General features: G+C 45.2%; 1 protein-coding gene across 1 annotated transcript in view; it reads right to left on the reverse strand.

Moving 5' to 3' along the window:
• SLC24A3 (solute carrier family 24 member 3) overlaps positions 1 to 25,229 on the reverse strand; it is a 497,749-nt gene that overhangs the window by 21,638 nt on the left and 450,882 nt on the right. Inside the window, exons 10-15 of the mRNA XM_039479737.2 lie at positions 19,094 to 19,227; positions 16,714 to 16,874; positions 15,684 to 15,945; positions 7,221 to 7,387; positions 3,781 to 3,895; positions 2,002 to 2,114 (exon numbers count right to left, since the gene is read on the reverse strand). Of these exons, the coding sequence (XP_039335671.2) occupies positions 2,002 to 2,114; positions 3,781 to 3,895; positions 7,221 to 7,387; positions 15,684 to 15,945; positions 16,714 to 16,874; positions 19,094 to 19,227 (952 nt within the window). The remainder of the gene's footprint in view (positions 1 to 2,001; positions 2,115 to 3,780; positions 3,896 to 7,220; positions 7,388 to 15,683; positions 15,946 to 16,713; positions 16,875 to 19,093; positions 19,228 to 25,229) is intronic.

The raw sequence follows: 25,229 nt of genomic DNA on the forward strand, positions 1-25,229 counted from the left end.
ACAACTTGGGTAGAAGGGGCAGCTCCAGCTGTTGCTCTGGATGAGAGAGAAACCCCATTGTTTGGGCAGATGCATTAGATAATGGCAACTCAACAGCCCAGGAAAAGGTTATCCAGCAAATCCTTCTTGTTTGGCTTCTCCTCTCAACCAGACAGTATGACTGTATAGACTCCGAGTGTTGACTGCCATCTGCTTCTCTTCTTCCAGGCACAACAGTGAACTAATTACCTGGATCCTTCTTGCATCCAAGTGGGTACATGTAAGTTATGTGGACAGCGAATGGGGACAATTGGAACAGATACGACTTCCAGGCCTCATCAGAAAATGATCTGCACAATATTCCACGCCCTTGCCTGCTCTGCTTTCTGTGTAGCTATGGGAGACGGACTTCAACATAGTAGAATCAGCAGATGGACTATGCCACAACCCCTGAGTTTCTGCTTGGAAGAGCCCATGGGAGCTGCCAGGGTGGGAACATCTGCAGTGGAATCTGAGTGAAAAAAACCAAACCCTTGTTGGGCTACTCCAGTGGAATTTTGGGGTTGTTGGTAATGCAGTAGCTAGCAACACTTATTCGAAAAAATGAAACAATGATTTGACTTTCTGTGCGAAAGCTGTTGACTCAGCAGGTCTGGTTATTTAATCCTTGCATGCCTCCAGGAGAGTCCAGAACCATGACTGACCTTTGGCCAACCCCTGAGAATGTGACCCTTTGGATGTTGCAATTGATGACACTGGTTTGTACATCAGAAGCAATAGGCCATGGTGTACCAACTTGTCAGGATCATTTAGCAAACTTTATAATGTCTGCCTGGTATCTATGCTGGGTTCTGAGATTCAGGCATCATGCCTGCTCATGCAGCAGAAATGTGCCTACCTGACTAGCCCTCCCCAGAAGCTTCAGCCTCCAGTGGACTTCCCTGGACAGAGACATCTCATGCATATTCACTGCTAGGGAGGAAGCACTTCCTGTTTGACCCGTTAGGGAAGGAATTGGGGGCCTGCAGGGACCCCTCTGGGCTTCTCCTGATGCATTTCACTTTCCAGCTGCTTTTATTCCATATCCTGTGCTATAATAAACCTTAGCCATGAATGGAATCTGTGAGTACTCCTGATGAATCACTGAACTAGAGGATGGTCATAGGATGCCCAAAAAGAACTCCCACATAAGACATTTCTCCAGGAATATAGAGAACATATCATCCAAAATAAGCATATGCTTTCTGCACAGCCCTTATATATCTTACCATCTGTTACTACCATCTGTTGACATTCTATCCTAGACATCAAACTCTTGTGAATTTGGCTGATGTGAGTCAATTCACAAGAGCCTGATGGCAAAAGTCTCACCCTCTGGGCTGCAGCACTTAGAAGAGTTATTTGGAATTCTGTGACCCCCCAGTGGGTGATACCCTTTCAGCGGCCAACCTGGATGGCAAGACACGAATCACTTAGCCTGTAATAAGGTGAAGCAAGGTCAAGGACACTAGAGTAGGGGTTGGCAACTTACGGCCCATGTATCAAATTTGGCCCACCAATTGTTTCTGCATAGTCCATGAGTGAAGAATGTTTTTTACATATTTAAATGGTTGGAACAAAAATCAAAAGAAGTGTAAATATATCATGCCTTATAAAAATGAAATAAAATTCAAATTTCAGTTTCTATTAACAAAGCTGTATCGAAACAGCCACGTCTATTTGGTTATTTGCTGTCTATGGCTGTTTTCTGCTACAGCAGCAGAGCTGAAGAGCTGTATAAGCATCCTCTGGCCCACAAAGCCTAAAATATTTAGTATTTGCCCCTTGACAGAAAAAGTTTGCTGACCCCTGCTCTAAAGTCCTGAATGTCCCTGCAAGCCTTTGACAAGGAGAATTTGTTTTCCTCTCGGTATTACGATTTCTATGCCTCTTTTGCCCTGAGACAAAAACCCTGCGGCCAAGGCTGTTAAAACAGAGTCCGCGTAGCCCTGGATTTCAGAAGTCCTGGAGAAAACCACTTACGTAGGATCCGTAATCCACAGCCAGGGTCTGCAGAGCCCAGGGGAGACCGAGACCGATCAGGATGTCAAACACGTTGCTCCCAATGGAGTTGGACACGGCCATGTCCCCCATCCCTGTAGGGATAAGAGATCACTCAAGTGAGGGCAGGGAACCCAGGAGAGTGCAGGGACCCCACATGGGAGTCTCCCAAACCTTCAATCTCACAGCCAGAAGGTGGTTTTGCAAGCTCTCATAGGTGCTTCTTTTCCAGGCCATTACCTATGTGAAAGCATGACACCAATTGCAAAACACAGAAACATACATTCTATTGAATGGTTGACCTTGACTTCAAATATGAGCACTGATTGAATATAAGTGATTCAGAAAACCAAATACAGTGATATGCTTTGCGTCTGTGTCCCCACAAAATCTCATGTGGGATTGCAGTTCCCAGTGTTGGGGGTGGGGCTTGGCGGGAGGTGATTGGATTCTGGGGGTGGTTTCTTATGAATGGTGTAGCACCATCCCCCATTGGTACTGGCTTTCTGATAGTGAGTGAGATCTCGTGAGATCTGGTTGTTTAAACGTGTGTAGCACCTCCCCGCTCCTTGCTCCTGCCATGTAAGACATGCCTGCTCCCCGTTCACCTCCCTGGAAGCCCAGTGGAGGCTGCCACGCTTCCTGCACAGCCTGCAGAACCATCAGCCAGTTAGACCTCTTTTCTGATAAATGACTCAGCTTCAGGTATTTCTTTACAGCAATGTCAGATTCCCTAATACAGACAGTTTCAAGGATTCTAGAGATTCTGAGATACCCTTAGGGAAAGGAATAAGGTCAACCATTCTAGAAAGTGACTCCCAAGCTCACACCTGCACACTGGGTCATCTTCCAACTTCCCTGAACCGTCTCCAGGCTTTCTTTGGAGTAACTGACCAGGAGTGTGGACATCAGTAGAGCTTTGTGAGGACCGTGAGATAAGTCTTGCAGTTCCGCAACACATTTGTTTGAAACAAATGACCTCCAGCGTAAATCAGGCAGATGTGTCAGAATGCGTGCTGTGGAAGGGCCTGGGCATCTGGGGTGTCTGAGAAGGTGAGCTGTGAGCTGTGGGCATCTGGGAAGGATCTGTCACACTCTGAAAACTGACCTCTGGCAACCGTCACTGAGAGGGCACTGCAGGTGCGTCAGCCTTAGCGATGGGGTCTGTCCTCTCTAAGCCTCAGTTTTCTTATCCGTACAATGGGGATATAATTGTGCTTACCTCACAGAGCTGTTGTTTAAATCAAATAAGGTAAGTGTATCTACGATGCTTTACTCAGTAAAGGTTAGCTATTAGTTTATTTCCTACTACTTTTCATAATGGAAGGATGGTGATTCAGCCTCCAGAAGGGGCTGTGGGTGCTACCTAGGAAATGTCTTTGCTTTCCTTAACGGTAGGACCTTCTGGATCATTTCTCTGTTCTTTTGATCCCAGGAAAAGTTTCAACCAACATGGCATCACCCTCCCTCCTTCCAAATCCTGTTAATTGCCAGGTGGATCCTGCAGATAGAGAGGTCCGTCCTTCCTTCCTTTCTTCCTTCCTTCCTTTCCTTCCTTCTTTCCCTTCCTCCCTCCCTTCTTTCTTTCCTTCATTCCTTCCTTCCTTTCTTTCTTCCTTTCTTCCTTCCTTCCCTCCCTCCCTCCCTCCTTCCTTCTCTTCATCCTCTCTCCTTTCTCTTCTCCCTCCTGCCTTCCTTCCCTCCCTCCCTCCTTCCCTCCCTCCCTCCCTCCCTCCATCCTTTTGCCAGTGGAAGTCTCACCTTGTCTAGCCACAATGAGGCTGGCCATGCAGTCAGGCACGCTGGTCCCGGCAGCCAGGAAGGTGATCCCCATGATGACATCGGGAATCCCCAGGGTGTAACCGATGATTGTGACCTAGAAGGAGCAGGAAGAGGTGGTGAGCTGAGGGTTACCTCGAGCCCCACCTGCCCATGGTTCCTCTCATGGAGACTCACAACAGGCTACAGTCTGGGCTGCCTCTGCGGGGTGCAATGTCTGCTTTCTGTGTCAATACAAAGCGATGAACACTACATGGGTGCCGGTCAGGACTGCAGGCCAGGGGACAGTGCCCATGCTTTCCGACAGAACACTGGCCTTTTCAGTTGCTCCTTTCAGGTGAGGCGGGTAGTTTGAGAGAGAGGAAATAGAATTCAAATATTGAACTCCCAGAATGGATGGATGCTTTGCTTGGAATTTCAGCATCCATATTAGGGGGTATGTGTAATGGGAATTCAGAAGAATTGCGAAGGGGCTGGATTTGACAGCATCCATACGTGGTGGAAAAGGCATAACTCTAAGGCTGGGTGCAGCAGCTCGTGCCTATAATCTTATCACTTTGGGAGGCCAAGGTGAGAGGATTGCTTAAGTTCAAAAGTTCGAGAAGAGGCTGGACAACCTATGAGACGTTGTCTCTACACAAAATTAAAATCAGCTGGACATGCCTGTGGTCCCAGCTCCTTGAGCGTCTACGGCAGCAGGATGCTTGAGCCCAGGAGGTTGAGGCTACGATGGGCTGAGATAGCACCAATGTACTCCAGCCTGGGCAGCAGAGTGAGACCCAGTCTGAAGATAAATAAATAAATAAAATTTAAGAAAAAGAAAAGGAAAAGCTGTAACCAGCATTTCCTTTCCTCTATTTCTTGAAGCTTGGTAGCAATTCGCTGTCCTTGTCAACATCCTCTTCACCATAATAGCTTCATGGAATACTATTCAGCCACAAAAAGAATGAAATCACGTCTTTGCAGCAACATAGATGGAACTGGGGACTACTGTCTTAAGTGAAAGAGCTCAGACACAGAAAGTCAAACTGTCCATGTTCTCACTCATAAGTGGGTGCTCATAATGTGTACACTCGGGCGTGGGGTGTGGAATGATAGATAGCAGAGCCTCGGAAAGGTCAGGGGCAGAAAAGTTGTGTTTCTGCATCTCACTTTCCTCCCTGGAGACTGAAAGTCAGAAAGCCCAGAGGCTGCCCCAGTTTAAATTCAGCATGGAATAAGTGGGGTACATGATGAGAAATTACTCAATGGGTACGATGCACATTATCTGGGTCCTGGATACACTGAAGTCAGCACTTCATCCCTTCTATTACGCAATATATCCACGTAAGAAATTGCACTTAGACTGAGTTTATGCAAATTTAGAAAAGGCAAATATAAGAATGCTTTTAAAGAAAGCAGTTGATGAGACAGATGACAAGGGAGCTAGTGGCAGAAAAAGACGTAAGTGGAAAAAGAGACACGTTCCCTGCATGTGGGCCCAAGGAGAAGATACTTGCTTGAGCAGAAACTATTAGGTTATTTTAGGATGCCACTTGATCTCCCAGACTTTCCATAAAATTACAGGCAATGCAAAGCACATGTTGTAAGGAGCACATTCTTCTCACAGTTTCTTCTGGGCCAGCCCTTCAAAGAGACACCTGCACCTGGAACCCTGACTTCACTCCAAGGGCCACAATCGCTCCTTCCTTGTTCAAAGACTGGGGGGAAGTGAGTGAAATCTACGGAGATGCCTGCCTTGCCTCCTTTCAAACCAGAGAATGCAGCTCATTTCTGTTCCGTGCTGGGCAGCACGGAACAGAATTTAACCTGGGGTGGCCACAGGGCTTTCTGACTTCCAGTCTCCACGGAGAAAAGGAAGCTGCAGAAACACACGCTGTTTCTATTTTGTTGCTCTGGAGCAAATGGAGCTACCGGCATCCTGGCCAAACCTTGTTTCTCCTTTTTAACCCTCAGCTCAGTCTCTGTAGGACTCTGCAGCTCATCATTTTCGTTACCACGTTTGTGGCTGGGTCTGGAGTTCAGGGGAGCAGACTGCTCAGGTGCCTGGGACTAGGTCTCCAGTTTCTCCTGGTTATCTCCCTTACTACTGGCCATTGATGGGGACTTAGAACCTCCGCTGGAGGGAAAGTAAGCAAACAGGACGTTGAACCTCAGATGAGTCAGCTCAGTTAGGGGCCTGCACAGAAAATCACATAGCACCTTGAGGTCAGGAACAGCCGACACTGTCCCCCAAACCCAGATAGGAGATGGCACTTGGTGTATATTCAAATAAAAACATCAGGGAATGCAGAATGAGGGAAAACTCCCTGGCTATAGATCTTGGGTTTTTTAAAAAAATGTTTGTGATATTGATGGAAGAGATGATTACGAATTAGTTGTGTCAGGTTTACAAATTTGCTATCCATGTAACAAAATTGTTCTGGGTATTTTTGGTCCTACAAAAATATCTTTTTCAGGTCCTCTTTTGTGCAGAACCTTCTTTTTTTTTAGCTCTTGAGTTTAATTCTCCAGTATTTATATTGCATTCTCTCTAACACTCAAGGCAAGACTAACTGGATTTGCATCATTTTGCCATGCCTTCTAATTTCTGTCCAATTCTAATAATTTATATTTGCTCCCCAGTTAAAAAGTATAGCTGTAAATGGGTAATGCAGTCTGGAAGGCTGGGTTTCCTAAACTGGCTTTGTTAGTGTCAAAGCTACTGAATCAATGTCAATCAACTGTCAGTCAATGTCAATCAACCAATGTCAATCACTGACTCATAATTTTAGCCTCAGAAGGGACCCTTGTGTGATCATCTAATGCAATGCCTCATTGTCTGGTTGAAGAAACTAAGACTCAGATAGGAATTGACCATCATTTCCCAATTCTTTGTGCCTTTCCTCCATGTCCTTTGTCCTATGACATGACTGTTCTTCCCACTGGAGCAGGCAGAGTACATTTCCCCCATGCCACTGATGTGGGGCTTGGCCAGTAAAATGTGGGTGGATGTGGTGGTAAGTCAGTGCCAGGCGAAGACCCTGGAGGCATCTCGTGTTCCCACGTGCTGTCTTGTGTTCTAATGATGCACTGTGAGAAGAGCATACCCCAGGTAGCCTCTGGCCCAGAGAAAATGAGCAGACACATGGAGTAGACTTGGACCTCACCTCTGCCTGAATCAAAACGGCCACTCTGAAGCCTGAAACAGAGCTGCATAGAAGGTCCCAGCTAAGATTAATCAATCCACAGTCAACCTGAAGACGTGTGAGCAGGAGAATAGATGCCTGCCGTTCTAAACTACCGAGTTTAGGAGTGGTTCTTTGTACAGCTTATTGTAGCAATAGCCGACTGGTACGGTATGGACTGAAACCCTGACTCGTATTCTCCTCTTTTTCCTCTACAGAGATTTTACAGTGCCATAGGGTCCTGACTGCACTCACCATCCACACCATCATGTAGGAAAAGGCTGCGATCCATAGCGTGGAGGAAGCAAACGTCACCATGAACCATTTCTCCCAGCGCGGCTTGTTGCAGTTGGGTACAGTGAAGTATAAGACGAAACTCAGTGGCCAGGTGAATGCCCATTTCACTGTTTCCAGTTTGCCCGCTGGGAAGATGAAAAAGCCCAAAAGAAATAAAAAGAAAAAAAATAAAGAACCCCAGTTAGCTTTATGTCTCTGCTCTGTCAAACCTCTGTACAGCTTTCCCCAGAATTAAACTTTATTATATTGCTCTTTTCCTAAAACACTCAAATGGCTTTCCATCACCAACGAAACCTGACATACAACACCAAACAGAATTTAAAAAAAATTAGCCACTGCCCACCTGCTAGTTAGGTCTCCAAAATGACAGGGTGAATCACTTCTTAGTAATACCAGGCTTGGCGGATGGTTTGGTAGATGACCAGGTGGGAAAAGAGAGGAGGCTACTCAGGACAAAAAAAGAGGTGGAGTGTGTGTAGGTGTGGGGGGTCGAAATGGGGGCAGGGAGCTAGGAAGACCACCAGCAGGGCTTCAGTTTTCTACGTGGCTTGGTAACTAAATTTTCTCCCGGTAATAAAGCGTCAGCGGACGCAGCGCCACCTGGTGGCACTTCCCAGCATCGTCTGTCAGCGCGCCGGAATCTTCAAAGAGGATTTGAAGGCTCAGGCCTGTAGTATTACTATCCTGATTAACTGCTCGTTCATCTCTAGAAAGAACCGAGCATACGTATTTCCATGTATTCCTCAATGCAATCCAGATGCACAGCGTCTCTACCTTCCAGAAAGTTTCCTGTGCCTCTTTCTAGTCAACCCCTGACCTTCTACCACCATGGAGAACTGTTTTTACTGTTCTCCAACTTCAAATAAATAAAACCATAAAGGATGCTTTAGTGCCCACCTCCTTTTATTCAACATAATGTTCGTGAGGTTCGTTCATGTGTGGCGATGCATTCCTTCTCATTGCTGTGTAGTATTCCATCCTGTGAATGTGCTGTGATTTGTTACCCACATGGCCATGGGAGGCCCTTGCTTGTTGATGGTTTTAGGGTATTACAAGCTGGGTGATAGGATCATTGTTGCACAGGTCTTTGTGTGGGCATGTTTCATCTCCCTTGGACAGAGACCCAGGAGAATTGCTGAGTCAGGGTGAGCGTTCATTTAACTTCATAAGAAACTGCCAGTTTTCCTAAATGATGAAACCATTTTATATTCCCACCAGTTAAGGAGGATTTTTTTTACAACATTTGAACAGTAATTAAATGTTTAATAAAATGTATTTTATACATTTATACCAGTATCTAGTATTTGTTTCATATATCCTACCAATCTTTCAAATAGTTTCTTAAAACTACATAGAAAAATCATCTGACAGTATTTCTCGCACCCTCTGGCCTCTCTTAAATGGCCAAGGCACAGCGTCTGTGGGAGGCAGAGGGGGTTCTTATCAGATGGCGCTGGGCTCCGGTCCCTGCTCTGTGGCTTATGAGTTGAAAGACTCAGTTATTTAAATTCTCTATACCTCAGCTTCTTCCTCTGTGAAAATGTGGATACAGCGGCACTAAGCTCAGAGTTGCTGGGAGAATTAAATGAGATGATATTGGGAAGGGGGCTAGGGTAACATGAGCTCTCAAGTTTTTTCGGTCAAAATCCTGGGAGTCATTCTTGCTTCTTCCCTTTCCTTTATCCCCCAGAGCGAACCCCGGCAAACTGACAGGGCATTCCCACCACCTCCTCATCCCCACAGCCTCCGCTGGGGGGCCAGGTTCACCAAGGCCCGCCTGACAACCTCGCTCCCTAGGGAGACTACTGCTCCTATGCCTATCCTACCTCCATCTGTTTGCCACCAGTAGCCAGAGGAAAAAGCCTCAAAAAGCCAAGTGTTCTAGAACCTTCCATTGGCCTTCACTGCCCTTAGAGTAAAATCAGGATTTCCCACCATGGCCCGTAAGGCGCTGCCTGATTTTGCCCCACCTGCCACTCTACCTGCTCACATACCCCCTGGTCTTGCCTTCTGTCCTCAGACACTCCAAGCCTTGTCCTGCCTCAAGGCCTTCCGCCTGGATCTTCTCATGGCAGAACCTGCTCTGTCTTACAGGCCACTTCACCATTCAAATGTCACCGAGCCAATCCGCACCATCTCACCCCTGCTTTTCTCATACTCATTTTTATTTGCATCATGGCGAATATTTCCTGCCTTAAACCATCAGGGTTGTTTGTTTCCTGTTTTCAGTCTCCCTCACACTAGAATAAAGTCTATGAGAAACAGGCATCTTCTCACTTGCTTACCGCCTGATTTTGAAAGGCAGGGATAGTGGAGGGCGTATAGCACGTTTTCAGTCAACATCAATAACAGTAGTAGTAATGACGTTGTTGTGAACAAACTAATCGGACAGACCCAAGAAAATTACTTGTTTTTGAGAATCTAAGGTTATCTAATTGGCAAGAACAGAGTAAAGCAAGCAAACAAAAAACTACTAAGAAAGGAGAAGCATTTTCCTACCAGCTGCTATGAATCTTGTGAGCTGTAAGATCTGCAGGTGGTCAGTGATTGGTGACAGCATGGAGACTTTGCTCGCTGTGCAAAGCAGGAAGACTGGCTGACAGTTGTTTGGAGAGGGGCTTCCAAATGCTGCAGAACCCAGGATATGGCCAGCTCTCTGGATCCCAAATACATCCTGGAATTCTGCACATTCCTAAATCCTGCAATGTGCTGATGAGGCATTTACCCACGTGTAACTCCTAAAACCCTCTTAACGGTGTTCCACATGGCTGACGCCCTCACATGGAGAGGGAGACTTCGTTTAGTTTAAAATACACACCCAATCAAAGATTACAAAGAAACACATGAAGAGGAAGAGAAATGATGTCAATTTGGCTCTTTTACATTCTTCAGAAAGTAAAAAAAGAGGGAAGAAGAAATGAAGTCTGAACTTATGAGTGCAGGAGCTGGAAAACGATATTGATTACACTAGGTTGCAAGTACAAGTTGGTGCCAATGACTTTTGAGTTTTTATCAACTGTTTTAAACCTTTCTGACTGGACACTGGGAGGGCGTTATATCTGGAAAACATCATTTTCAATGATATATAAGCTTTATTTAAGTTATTGCCCCTTTGTAACAATAATCTTAAAAGCAGAAATTCAATGAGCATTATCTGAATCATATATTTAAAGATAATGCAGCAAATATAACAAATATAAGGTGCAAATATCAGGTGTTTTTAAAAAATGATTTTGAGGAACAAAGGCAGTCAAATAAAGATCACCAAGATTTTAGCTTGTCTTAATTTCCGTTTCTTTTTTCTTTTTTTGAGACAAAGTCTCATTCTGTTGCCCAGGCTAGAGTGCAGTGGCTCTATCTCAGCTCACTGCAACCTCCGCCTCTCAGGTTCAAATGATTCTCCTGCCTCAGCCTCCCAAGTAGCTGGGATTACAGGCATGTGCCACCATACCTGGCTAATTTTTGTATTTTCAGTAGAGATGGGGTTTCATCATGTTGGCCAGGCTGGTCTCCAGCTCCTGACCTCAGGTAATCCGCACCCGCTTTGACCTGGCAAAGTGCTGGGATTACAGGCATGAGCCACTGCACCAAGCCCTTAATTTCCATTTCTAAATAAAGGGGTTAAAATGGTTTCCTTTCCTCTTTGAGTCAACAGCATTTCTGGACATTTTTCCGTCTTGTGCTCTATTACCATTGGGTCCAAATAGAACAGCAAGGGGGATAGGTTTATTCCTCATTCATTCATTTAATAAATATTTGTTGAATGCCCTTTATGCCATTTTATGCTAGGCACTGCTGCAGGTGCTGGGGGTACACCAATGAATTTAGGGAAAAAAATTCCCTGCCCATGGACCTGATGTGCTGGTGATTACCTGATTTCATAAAAAGCCAGCAACTGGGAGCTGAAGTCAGGGGCCTGAACCGGGCCCAAAGCATGATAGTAACCCTTTGAGTTGGACTTGGCTTTAACAAGCAAAAATACTTGTTTCTGAATTATATTCCACAGTCAGCTTTTAAGAAAGCTGAATTCTATCAGAGAGAGGAAAAATTATTGCACAGTATTTTAGACCTAGACCTAAATATATACGTTTGTTGACCAGGCACAGTGGCTCATGCCTGTAATCCCAGCACTTTGGGAGGCCGAGGCGGGTGGATCATGAGGTCAGGAGTTCAAGACCAGCCTGGTCAACACAGTGAAACCCCGTCTCTACTAAAAATACAAAAATTAGCTGGGTACAGTGGCATGTGCCTGTAGTCCCAGCTACTTGGGAGGCTGAGGCAAAATAATCGCTTGAACCCAGGAGGTGGAGGTTGCAGTGAGCCGAGATTGTGCCACTGCACTTCAGCTTGGGCGATAGAATGAGACTTTGTCACACACAAAAAAAGAAAAAAAACCTATAGAAAAAATATAATTTTGCTTTGGAAAAACATACTTACATTTTGGTGTATTTCCTTCTAGTTTTTTTTTTTTTCCCATGGAAGTGTGTTTACCTATATACACATGAAAAGGTTTCTTTTACTGTCTGTCAACTGTAGGCTTTCTTCATCCAAGAGATAGTAATAGCTGCATGTCTATATGTACGTATGTGCGTATACCAACTGTAGATGTATATATGTATATTATGTATATACAACCTATAATATGGTATATACATATAGAAACACAAATATGTTAATATCTGTGCATATATTATACATGTATACAATATATTAAGTGTATACAGTATATATGTGCATGGTAATGAATAGGCCTTATCAATCATAAATTGCACACTGTACAATTAGGCACATATATGAAATCACAAACAGTATTCACATACTCCTAAATAATTACTCTCTTGATAATCATACCCACTAAAGTCAAGTCCTGAGAGATGAAATCACTGTGGCTGGGTGCCGGAAGCACAGGGAACTCACACCTTGCAGGATGACCATGAGAGGGAAAAATGTCTTCATCATGTGGACAGACTTTTTTCAGGCCACAGGAACTTGATAGGAACTTATCTTGGGGCTCCTGGAACTGACTTCCTGGCTCCTCGATTCCCTCTGCTGGCCAGAAGCACCCCTCAGGCTTCTCACTCCTAAACTGAGGCCTGCCTGCCCCAGGAAGGGGCCCCGCTGGGCATTCATCCCCTTGCCTTAAAACAGAGTTCCTGATTCCAGGCCTGGGATTTCTTAGCAGCTTGTGGAGGGGAAGAGATAGTCGTCACTGGGGGAGCCCACTCTTTTCAAAGGCAGGCCCAGGCTCTGCATCTTAGAACTGGGAAGATCACTGAGCGCCTCTAGGTCTCTCTCTCCCCCTTGCTGCTCCAAGTGTGGCACAGAGACCAGCAGCATCAGTGCGTGTGGGGGTACTTGTTTGGCAATGCACACTTGGGCCTCACCCCAAACTTCCTGAATCAGAACGTGCATTTCATTAAGGAAGCCCAGGTGAGAAGGGCTGGTGGAGAAGGGCTTGGAATTCTGCTTCCTATCTCGGCAGCTGGGGGCCCTCCATTGAATGACATGGAGATCCCACGGGATGCTTCAACCGCACAAAGTATCATCTCTTCTCTCCTGCCTGAGCTTCAGGAAGGACACGGGAGGGGATGTGGGGTTCCTGAGCCTCAGGTGCAACATCTTTTTGGGGTGAGATGCCTGCAGCCATGTCTCCGAACACACAGAAGCCCAGAAGGTGTGGCTGGAAGACCTGAGGCCTCTGTCATCTGCAACCTGAAGACAGTGAGGCAGAGGGTGGCGAGCAGGAGTTTCAAAGACCTTGAAACCCACGGTTAGGTCTCATCCAGGAGAGAAATAAGGAACCAGGGATATGAAGGGGCAGTCGGTCCCAATCAGTAGTGAGGCCCAGGCACAGGGCCAGACTTGGTCTCATCTCACACGAGCATCTTTCACTGTCCCCTGAAGGCGTGCACTTGGGGATTCTGGGCTCCAAAGATGCTAACACAGAGCGTGGCCACTCACAGACCTTCCACTGGCTCGACCATTTCTTTAATTAGTGAAAGAGTTTAGCAAAATAAGCGTTACTGGAGCTTGGTTATGGCCAGCCAATAGTGGACTCTGAAAACAGGGGTTGAGTAAGTGAAATTCTATACAGGTGCCCCTAAGATTCTCAGGGTCTGTGAGTGTCACGAGCCATCAGCCCCGTGGCTCTGCTGCATTGTACAGCACAGTTTACCTTTTAGAAAGAGAGATTGTGCAGGTGCCTGATCTAGTTGCAAAAGTCCTCAAAAGCAAAAGGGGAGCTAGACAGATTAGGAACGATGGTGGGAAGGGCTCCACATATCCAGGTGAAGGTGGAGGGGCTCCATGGCTTTTAGGAAGAGTGGGACATCCCCAGCTGACAGGCGTCAAGGAGCCGTACAGTCACAAGGAACCGGTGCCTGGTAATGAATTCTCCCAGGGCCTCTGCAGAGGAATGTACCCCGGCTACATCTTCATTACGGCCTGTGAGACTGAGAACCCAGCTGGACTTCCGACCTACCGAACTGTAAGCTAACAGGTTGGTATTGTTTTGAGCTGCAAAATATGTGGTGTTTCGTTATGCAGAAATAAGAGATGAATGGAAGGGTTTGCAAGGGAGGAAAGGAGTGTTTTGTCCTTTAATTCTTAAGATGGTTTTGTCTTGGTTGATGGGAAAGGTGGCCAAGAAATATATCCCACGGTGGCAAAATGGATAAAGAAACAGTGTACGTTTTTTCTATGAAGAGTATCTACTAACAAATGATGATTTAGCTTTGGGTGGGAGGTGAGGGAACTGGGAGTATAGGAATCTGGATGAATATTTTCTATTCACTTTGGTAAGTCCTTCATGAGGTTGACATCTTAAGTGCCCTGATTGGGAACAGGGGCGGCTCTGGTTCAAGTTTTCCTTGTTGTCCGCTGAACACAGAGAGGAGCACGCCCGGAGCACAGCAAGACCCTGCATCTGAAATTATCACAGGATTCTGACACTCTCCACCATGTCCTACCATTAAATGGGCTTTCAAGTGGATCAGACAACGTTTCCTCACATAATCCTGCACATTCCAACATCCCAAAGAGGTTCTGCACGTGTGTACTGAGCCTCACACACTTGACAGTCAATGTGAATTTGACTAGCGTACTGTTCCCTGAAACAGTCAGAAGCTTCCGGAAGGTCCAGCAAATAAGCAGAATTCTTTGGGCTTGGTCCATCTGCTCTGATAAGGGGTGGGGTGGGGTGACACAGTTTCTGGAACAACCAAGTTCTTGTTGGAGGTAGCAGTTGGGAGAGGAGGACACTGCCCTGGTGGCCGAGGTCCTGAAAGCTTCTTCAGGCCTTGGCGTCACCAGGGCTGGCCTTGGCAAGACAGCTCTCCTGGCCAGCTGCAATGGGATGGGTGGAGGTGAGTGACGTACCTCTCCTTTTGTGCACCAAACTGCCTTGCCCACGTCGGTCACGGGCATTTCCGCCTTCATACCAAAAGTTCTTGAAGAACAGCTAAGTAAGATAAGACCGTCTCCTGAACCAGCCCAATCATCCCATAGAACTGATGTTTATAGTTTTTTTGAACTAGTATAGAAACTGACTTTCTCTCAGCTTTAAAACTTGAGAAACTTACGTTTATATTATCTGAGCTCTTTTCTCAGGAAATGGACCGTTAGGCCTCCCAGATGGCAGCAAGGATCTGAAACTCACCAGATCGTGGTGTCTGGACAACGAGGAGTCAGATCTCTCCTTCATCATGATGCCTGATGGATTGACTGCCTGCTTCCAGCGGAGCAACTCCTCTTCCTTACCTCTCAAAATTCCTGTTTGCCTGAAGGTAACTGCGTTCCTTCCCTGCCCTATGAACCCCCAGCTGCAGCTGGTCAGCAAGATGGATTTGAGACTGATTTCCTATCTCCTTGGCTGCAGCAGCTGATTAAACCCTTCTTCCGTGGCGATATTTGTTGTCTCAGTGACTGGCTTTCTGTGCCCTGATAAGCAGGACCCAGACCAAATTCTTACCATTTCAGTAAAACTTCCACAAAACACAGTTGGTTAAAGAGCTCACATTTCAACCAACGATCATGGACCTCTCTCTGAATCTCCTACAACAGAGTCCTGCCCATTGGAGACTTGATATTATCTATCACTTGTTAGTAGATCACTTGGTAGTAGATTATAGGAAAAAAATGGTTCTTTATCCATTTTGCCACCATCGGATGTATTTCTTGGCAACCTTTTCCATCAACCAAGACAAAAACATCTTAAGGATTAAATGACAAAACCCTCCTTTGCTCCCTTGCAAACCCTTCGATTCATCGTCTATTGCTGCATAACAAAATACCACATATTTTACAGCTCAAATATTCTTATGTTCATACAGAGATTTTTAAAAATTGAATGGTAAAAAGATCATCTAAGACTCAGTGGCTCAAAATTGCTCCCAACGCCAGCCCACACATAGAACCTCTTACAGGGGGGGTCGAATGGCGTGTACGGTCCTTCGTCATCATCCTCATCCTCCTCTTCCTCCTCGTCATTCTCATTGTCCTCATTCTCATTCTCTGTTTCGTTGCCAGCCTCAGCCACAACATCGTCCCTCCGTGTCCCATTCACGCCCCTGTCTGGGGCACTGCTGGGCCCTGTCCCATTCTCCACGGTGTGCTTAATTGGGATTTTGATGGCCACGTCGGATTCCCCATTGGTATAAGCCCTGCTGTTGATCAGTCTTTGTCTCTGGAAAGGGAAAGGCACACTCTTACCACAGTCAGAGGGATTGCAAACACCTTACACTCAGAACATGAGCTGTTGGGAATCTTTTCCTGGGAGCTGACGAGATGCTTCCAGAAGACCCTGGACTCAAGTTTTAAGGGGTCTCTCAATGCGATAACCAACTCCAGACAACTTCTGGCAGGGAGACAAAGGATTAGTATTTTATGACCCATTAGAACTTGCAAATCCCTTTAGAGAATAATTCCTATGTCTGGGATGTGTAGTTCCTTGAAACTCTGTGCACTGTGGTGTCATCTTTCTTCCTTAGACTGTAGGAGTCCCTGGGTCCCTATGTGAGAAATCTACACAACTGTGTTTGGACTAGTGTATCAATAAGGCTGCACTCGAGAAAAGGAATGCACAGCAAAGTTCAGGTCAGGGACTCTGGATTACTTTAAACTAAGGTAACCCTTATTTAGCAACAATTTCTGTGCAAGTTCACATCAGGGGGCTTTATTCAAATGGAAGAACAGAAGAAAAATGTGGGTAAAAGGGACAGGGAACAGGTGAGTTTTCTATATAAATAGGATCAGTCCATGTTTCAGCACATGGAGGGAAGAGCAAGGGCGAGGTACACAGCTGGCCCAGGGAACTAAGATTGGAAAATGGTTAGGGGATGCTGTGGTGTTAAGCTTTGAGTTAAGTGCTTTTTCTTTCAAACAAGAAACCTCTCTTTTTCCCAGAGTTTCCCACCCCTGTCCAGTGGTCCATGGACAGTACTTTCCCAGGTACCTCATTGATCAACATGCGACTGGCCATGGAGAGCCGGGTCTTGGGGGGAAAGTGGCTGGTGATCATGATTCGAAGGCCAGCCTCAGAGAAGGAAAGCTGGTGTGGGTAGGCCGAGAGCAGCTCGTCCACCATGATCACTGACGCTTTGCGGTGGAAGTTTGCTAGGGAAATGAAAAACATCAGGTAAAATAACATTGAGGCCAGGAGCAGGAAGGAGGCGTTCATTTATTCTTCCTTCCCTTCCTTTCTCTTCCTCCCTCCCTCTCTTCCTCCTTTTTTTCTCCTGTCCATTCATCCATCCATCCACTCATCCATTCTTCTTTATTCCTTCCTTCCTCCCACCCATCCAGTTAGTTTTCTTTCCATCTATGCAAGTCACCTATCTACCCATCCATCCTCTCTTCTTTCCTTTTTCCTTCCTTCCTTCCTTCCATCCATCCATCCATCCATCCATCCATCCAGGAAGGGTTGCAGTGAGCAAATTTTGAACAACAGTCAAAATCTCCTTTCCATGGGTGTTAATGATCAGCCTTTTGCAAGGACTTGAACCAATTTAAGCACCATTCATTGACATGGTAAGAATGAATGATACCATAATAGAATTCCTCCTGGTCCTCAAAGGATTCTTTTCCCATCACTCAGATCTGGGGCACAGAGAAGACTCCAAGAACTTTCAGTAATCTTTTATGCCCTTCAAATGTCAGCAATATTCATATTGAGCTGTTAAATGCTCCTGAATTGACATTAGTGCAATTCTGCATTGGAGCACATGGTGGTGAAATGTACACATTCCTTCAGCCCAGTCTATGAGCAGAGCTGACCAGGGCTGGGTGAATTTTTCACGTTACAGAGAACCAAAGTCAAAGGGTGCTTGGGACAAATCCTGTGTGATAATTCACTGGGAGGCCTAAACAAAAAGTTGCGTGAAGGGCCCAGCTCCATCTCTATGAATGAGCAGTTGGTGCGCACAGCTCAAGGGTACCTGGCTGCCGTCTCTCTTAGTATTAGCTCCTGTTTTCCAAGCCACTAAACCATGAAGTGACCTCTGGAAACACTGGCTAATACTAGGTAGTTCTCTTTGACATATTCCTTTTATGGTTATAAACTACCCAGAAGAGAAAAAACTAAATAAAATCCTCATGTGAAATGGTACTAGATCACTTAAGACATTTGTTAAACATATGTATAATTATTCAGAAAATATATATCAAATACCTAATTTTGAAAATTTAATAATGATGTGGTGATGTCAGAGATATATTTGAAAATAACCCATAGACGTATTTGAAAATAACCTTTCTAATTTCTTTTTTCCTTCCTGCAAAGCAACCATATGGGACCAAGAAAAAATAAATTCCCACATTTAAAGAGAAAAGTTTAAAAAGTTAAATAAAAAGCACATTCTAGGCAAAAGTAAATGATAATTTTCTGAGTTCCTTTAAGAAAAAATATTTTTATCTGAGAGCACCATACTATTTCCCTTAGTATTTCAGCTGTTTTGTAAGACTCGATTGAATACAAGAATTACTTTGAAGATGAAGGTACTTTTCTCTTTCTGTTTGCAGCTTGAAAACTGAATTAATGTAGGCTGAAAGTGAATTTGGGATCTAGTAATATACTAATAACACCTGTCACTTACAGAGCATTGCACTAAACTCTTACACGTATTTATCTGCTTTGCTTATTGCAAAAATGATTCTCATATTTCAGAAGAGAAAATTGAGGCTCAAGAGGTTGCACAACCTGCTTCACGACCACATGGCCAAAATGGGACAGAAACAGTATCTCAGAACCTGGGGTCCCCTTTCCCTTGTCATCCTGTTCTCTGCAGCGCTCCCAGCAAATGTGTTGTCTGAGAATTTCCAGGGGGCTTCCTGAGCTCCAAGGGGCTTACTAGGTACGAGACGGTTCCATGACATTGTAGTGAAAGGGAGGGTTGGAGAACTGGAAACTTCTGCTCTCTTGGGGCAGGCAGTGTCCTCTCAAGACCAGCTAGGACATGCCATGTATGGCTATGAGAGCGGGCAGATGGGCTCATATTCTAGCACTTTCTTCTTGGACCCGTATCCCCTTGGTTGCCTTTTCTTTTCTTTTTTCTTTCTTTCTTTTTTTTTTTTTTGATATAGGGTCTGGCTCTGTTGTCCTGACTGGAGTACAGTAGAGCGATCTCGGCTCACTGCAACCTCAGCCTCTTGGGTTCAAGCAATTCTCGTGCCTCGGCCTCCCATGCAGCTGGTATTACAGGCTTGGGCCACTACACCTGGCTAATTTTGCTGTATTTTTAGTAGAGATGGGGTTTTGCCGTGTTGGCCAGGCTGGTCTTGAACTCCTGGCCTCAAGTGATTCTCCTGCCTTGGCCCCCAGAAGGCTCCTTGGTTACCTTTCTTAAGTAGCACCACAGTTGCGTCGCAGTTGCTGCTGTCATCGATTTCAGCATTGTTGGCCAATCCGTTGACCATGTTCCCGGAACCTTTTGTCCTCCTCTCAAAGCACTGATGTATGCAAGCGTTATACCTGAGCAAAGCAACAAGTGGGCAGAGTCCATCAGTGTTTGCCATTCTCCCATTTCCCGGCACCCACCGAGCGCTCCTGGGAGCTCTTCCAGTCTGCAGGTACAGTCCCTGGGACTCAAGTTATTATTATTCTAATTTCACCAACCCATTCCCTCTCAGAATATACAACCTGTCCCATTTCCCCCAATTTACAAACAAATGGTAAGTGAAAAAAACCCACCATTACAGAAATAAACCAGGGCACATGGGCACATTGCTTAATTTACAACCTCTTTCATGCCAGTGGAGGCCTCTCTGGGACTGAGCTCCTCTCTCAGTCTGCACATGGAAGGAGTGTTCTAAGACTCAGTGGGATGATCAAGGTCTACTTCCTTTGGGCCACATCTCCAGGGCCTTCGTAAGCAGGGATTAGCCTTTCGGGAGAGGGAGAAGCTGCCTCATCCATGCAGCCCCAGGAGCAGTGGCTGTATGTCATGGTCTATATGCTACAGGCCGGATGGCTGTCCAGGTCTCTGTATGTCTTTGGTTTCCTGAGGTCACAGATTGGGATTTCGCAAATTTCTGTGACTATCATGCCTAAATTCCAGATCTAATGGGCCCTTGGCTTTATGAAAAAATTCTAGGCTATGATTCTCCAGAATGATCAAGTGAATACATTGTGCAGTGTTCCTTACATGCCCCAGCAGCCTTGGGTGGGAAGGGAAGAAGTTTGTACAAGTTCCGAGGGTTTTTTTCTTTTGCCGGCAAATGTTCCAATCTCCAGAGCTTTAGTATGAGAAGATTCCCATAGAAAAATTCTAGAAAATTTATAAAAACTCATGGGCAAAGACAGCCAGGCACAGTTTCCAGGACACAGAAGGCTGCTACTGCTTTTCCCCATGCAGAGATCTAAAGGCCTCCATTGTTTACTGGCCATGGGACAACCCACTGGGGATCTTCGGCTCGACCTCCCGCCTCCCATAGGAATGACAGCTAGGCATGGTCACTCTAAGCTGCCAGCTGGAAAGCTACTCAACCTATGTTTTTCTTCCCCCTCCTCATCTCTTTTGCTCCTACAGATATGAAGCTCTCTGGATTCCCTCCCAGCTATCTCTTTGTGCCTGATTCTCCAATGAGTGCAGCTCCGGGGTGGCTGGCCTATGGCCACAAGACCTCAGAGAGATGAAGAAGCCCTCTGTGGCTGGAACTTCTCATCCATCAGTTCTTTCCTGTACTCTCTAGGAATGTGTAGTTATCACATTGCATGACAGAGAACAGAAAACTAGTCAAAAGTGATGGGTGCCGTCTGTAATTCATAAGACATGAGGCATAGAATTAGAACACCATTATTTTGCAACCCATATGAAATAATGGATCCAGATTCTGAGCACTGATGGCTGCCAATGCTACAGAGAGAGAAAGGCAGACATCACCATGCCTCCTGATGATGAAACTCACCACCACTTGGGACATAGTCTAGCCCTAATCAGATCAATTACAGACATATAGGAAACACAAAGGCCAAGGGAACAGACTGCGCCACAGTAAGGGATGTAATCAATACTCTCCAACCATGGGCAACTCTGCAGAGCAAACAGCCAAACTGCATCAAAGGACAATGTCCAAGGAAAACGCACACATACACACACATGCACATACACTCACACAGACACACAGACACACACACACACAGAGACACACATGGAGACACAGACACATACAGACATACACACAGACACACACACATAGACACCCAGACATGCATACACACACACACACACAGAGACATAGAGGCCAAGGGAACAGACTGTGGCACATCATGGGATATAATCAACATTTTCCAACCAGGGGCAACTCTGCAGAGCAAATAGCTAAACTTCATTACAGAACAAAGTGCAAGAAAAATGCAAACACACACACACACACACACACAGGCAGACATACACACAGAAACACATGCACACATACACATACAGACACAGACACAACCACACACAGATGCACACAGATACACACATACACAGACACATCCATACACAGATGCACACAGATACACACATACACAGACATATCCATACACACATATACTCATGCACATGCAGACACACGCACACAGACCACGCATAGATACACAGACACATGCACACACATGCACACACAGACACAGACACATGCACACACAGACACGTGCACACACAGACACACATGCACACACAGGCACACACGCACACACAGACACAGAAACAGACACCATGCACACACACAGGGACACACACAGACACACGTACACACAGACACATACACGCACATGTGCACAAAGAGGCACACACAGACACAGGCACACCCAGAGACACATATGCATATACACAGCACAGAGAGGGAGTTTAGAGATGCAGAGAGATCCACAAGATAAGCAGCCAGTCATGGGCCAACAATTCTAATGGGTGGAATTTATTTGAATTCTCATTTTAAAAATATTTATGATATTTATGAAACCAAAAGAAAACAATAAAAATGACATTTGTGAAGCCACTGAAAATTTGAACATTAAGTATTTTTTGACATTAAGGAATTAGTATTAATTTTAGGTATGTTGATAATGTTGATGTTATGTTAAGAGTCCTTTTAGAATCCTAAAAGAGTATCCAATTATGACTGGAGAAGTCCAGATGTGTACTGGAATTTTTATGGATGAACTAGTATGATGTCAGGGACTCCAAAATTACAGGAGGAAAGGGAAGCGAACGTGATGTAGATGGGGCAACTGTGGGTTGACGGTTTCTGGGGCTGGTGACAAGCGCATGGGGTTCATCATACTGTTGACTCTTGTATATATTCAAAATTCCCCTCAGTGAAAACACCTCCCACTTTCTAGATTCAACAAGGATACCTTGCCCCATGGTGTAACAGGGAAAGCAGCAGTGTTTCTGTCATCTTGACTTAGAATCCATTTCCCTGAAAGAAATACTGACTTGCATAAAGGTTTGCTTTTTTGTTTTTTTTGAAACGGGTTCTTGCTATGTTGCCCAGGTTAGTCAAAAACTCCTGGCCTCAAGCAATCCTCTAACTCTGGGTTCCTGAGTAGCTGGGACCACAGTGCCCAGTGATTAGGTTTTTTTTTTTTTTTTTTTTTTTTTTTTTGAGAGGGAGTTTCGATTGTTACCCAGGCTGGAGTGCAATGGTGCAATCTCGGTTCACCGCAACCTCCGCCCCCTGGGTTCAGGCAGTTCTCCTGCCTCACCCTCCTGAGTAGCTGGGATTACAGGCACGTGCCACCAAGCCCAGCTAATTTTTTTGTATTTTGAGTAGAGATGGGGTTTTACCATGTTGACCAGGATGGTTTTGATTTCTTGACCTCGTGATCCACCCGCCTCGGCCTCCCAAAGTGCTGGGATTACAGGCTTGAGCCACTGCGCCCGGCCCAGGTTTTGCTTTTAAAGTACAAAAGCAAACCCATGTGTTATGCATTCATCAGCGTTTAGAGAACAGGATATAAGTACTATACAGTGAGGGCTTTGTTAAAACTGTATACCAGGTTAAACTAAGCTTAACTAAGCTGTCGCATTCCATTCTCATGGAATATATATAATAATAGTAGAAACTATTACTATTATTAATCTTGTTTTGCAGAAGAGGGAACTGAGATTCAGGATGGCTGAATAACTTGGCTGAGTTCCCACGGCTGTCAGTGGCAGGGGATCTACTGTCAAAGCTGAATGTGAGGCACTGGTCCTTAACTACCAGCACATATACCCCATCTGGGAAACAAATCCCAGAGCAGTGACCTGGGACGTACAGAAATCAGTCCTTGACAAGGCCAGGCATGCTTCATGGCAGAAGGTTTCTGCCCACCTGGACAATCTGAAATTGCTTTTTGACCTTCAGACATAATGTTTAAAGTCATTTAAGAACTCTCCACCTAGGAGGCAGCTGACGATTCTAATATATGTTGTTGTTTTTAACTGCTGCTGCTGTTTTATATTTTTAATTGGATGTTTTAAATTTTGTGCTTGCACCCTGAAGCTATTTTATTGTGAAGCATGCAATTTTATAAATCAGATTTGATAAAACCCGATGATTAAAGCCTCTGATTGCAGAGGGGGATGGCTAAAGAGGAGAGATTTCAATTTAGAACTTAGGACCAGAATTTATGCAGAAAATTTCACGAGCACAGTAGCTCCCATTCCCGGTTTTATTTGTATCCTGCTGGTTTGAACAGCTGGAATGTTGGTAAAAGTGAGGCATCAGCAGAAACACACCTCGTTAGCTTCCGCATTTGGTATGGTTTGGGGAGGAGGAGAGGGTGTGTTCACTGTGCCATCTTACTGGCCACGTGTCCTGCCAGTGACTCGTAGGCTTCAGGGTGGCTTGGAAAAGGTGAGCAGTGGCCATAGGTTGCATGCCAGAAAAATTCCTCAGCTCTCCTTCCCTCTGGCCACACCTGTTTTTTGAATACTTAATTCTGTGAAGCTCCTAGTGAATTCATTTTGAAACATACTTTCATGAAAATTAAGATTCAAGACCCAGGATTAATGTTGGACACACAGCAGACCCTATGTGGTGATTCTTCTGGAATAATAGACTGATACACTTTTGGGAGCTAAATTAGAGCCTCAAAAAGTTTTTTTTTAAAAGTTGAAACAATCCAATAGTCAACAGCAAAGGAAAATGTGTGCACTGTTTGAGGCTTCCCTACTTTGGCACTGACTCTATATAGCTTTGCTCTTCGAGGCAAAGAGGCACATATATATATATATATATATATATATATATAATATGAATATTAAAACCACCATGTCATACGTTCTTTTCCCTCCTGGGCTCCTCCAAATGACTCTTTGAGGCAAAGAGGCATAAGATGGGTGCTCTGATTTTTAAAGGCTTTTCCTTTGGGAGCTGGAAACTTTGGAAAGGCTTTGGGTCTGCTCTGGTTTTCATGAGAGCTCATCTATCAGTATTTTTGAATGATTAGTTCTACAGTGCGTGACTTCTGGTTTCTTCATGAGTTACCTTATGGTACCAGGATATGTATGAGGAAGGTCCTACTCTAGGAGTGCCCGTCTTCACGAAGCCCCAGGTGTGGGCTCCACAGTAACCACTGGATGGCTCCCCTCGCACGTGTTGGCCACCATATTGAGTAGCCTGGCAGCAGACTGCTTACAGCCCACCCTGGGCATTGGCCAAGCCGGCTCCTGCCTTCATTGCTCCTGTGATGTTTGCCAATGCACACGTCGATTTCTCCCAACAAGTCTCCCAGTCACTGGTTACCAGAATTAACTTTTGTGAGGCCTCAACAATAAGAAACCTTAACGTGTCAATTCCAGACTGCTACCTGATATGTCCAGACTGGCTATTGTTGATGGATTTCTACTTTCTTGCTCCTAGAGATGGAAGTCACTCCTACGGCTACATATGCTAGAGAAACACAAACTAATTTAGAGAAAAAGAAGCAGCTCCCACAGGTGTGGGCAACCATAGCACAGAACATCTCTGCATTATTTATATGCTCCTCATCCCAGTGGTGCCTGGCAAAAAGATGAACCAGCAGGCTCACAACCATGGTGCTTACATTTAACTTAGAGCATGGGAACATTGGCTATATAATTCTTTCTTTTTTTTTTTTTTTTTGAGATGAAGTCTTGCTCTGTCACCCAGGCTGGAGTGCAGTGGTGTGATCTCAGCTCGCTGCAACCTCCGCCTCCGGGGTTCCAGCGATTCTCCTGCCTTCTCCCCAGTAACTGAGATTACAGGCGCATGCCACCACACCTGGCTAATTTTTATATTTTTAGTAGAGATGGGGTTTCACCATGTTGGCCAGGCTGGTCATGACCTCCTGACCTCAAGTGATCTGTTACCTTGGCCTCCCAAAGTGCTGAGATTATAGGTATGAGCCACAGTGCCCGGCACATTGTTGATATGAATAAGCTACCCCAACTCCAGGAGGGAAAAGAATATACAACATGGTGGTTTTTTTTTTTTTTTTTTGAGATGGAGTTTCACTCTTGTTACCCAGGCTGGAGTGCA

The sequence above is a fragment of the Saimiri boliviensis genome, chromosome 9, assembly GCF_048565385.1.
Source record: "Saimiri boliviensis isolate mSaiBol1 chromosome 9, mSaiBol1.pri, whole genome shotgun sequence".
Lineage (NCBI taxonomy): Eukaryota > Metazoa > Chordata > Mammalia > Primates > Cebidae > Saimiri > Saimiri boliviensis.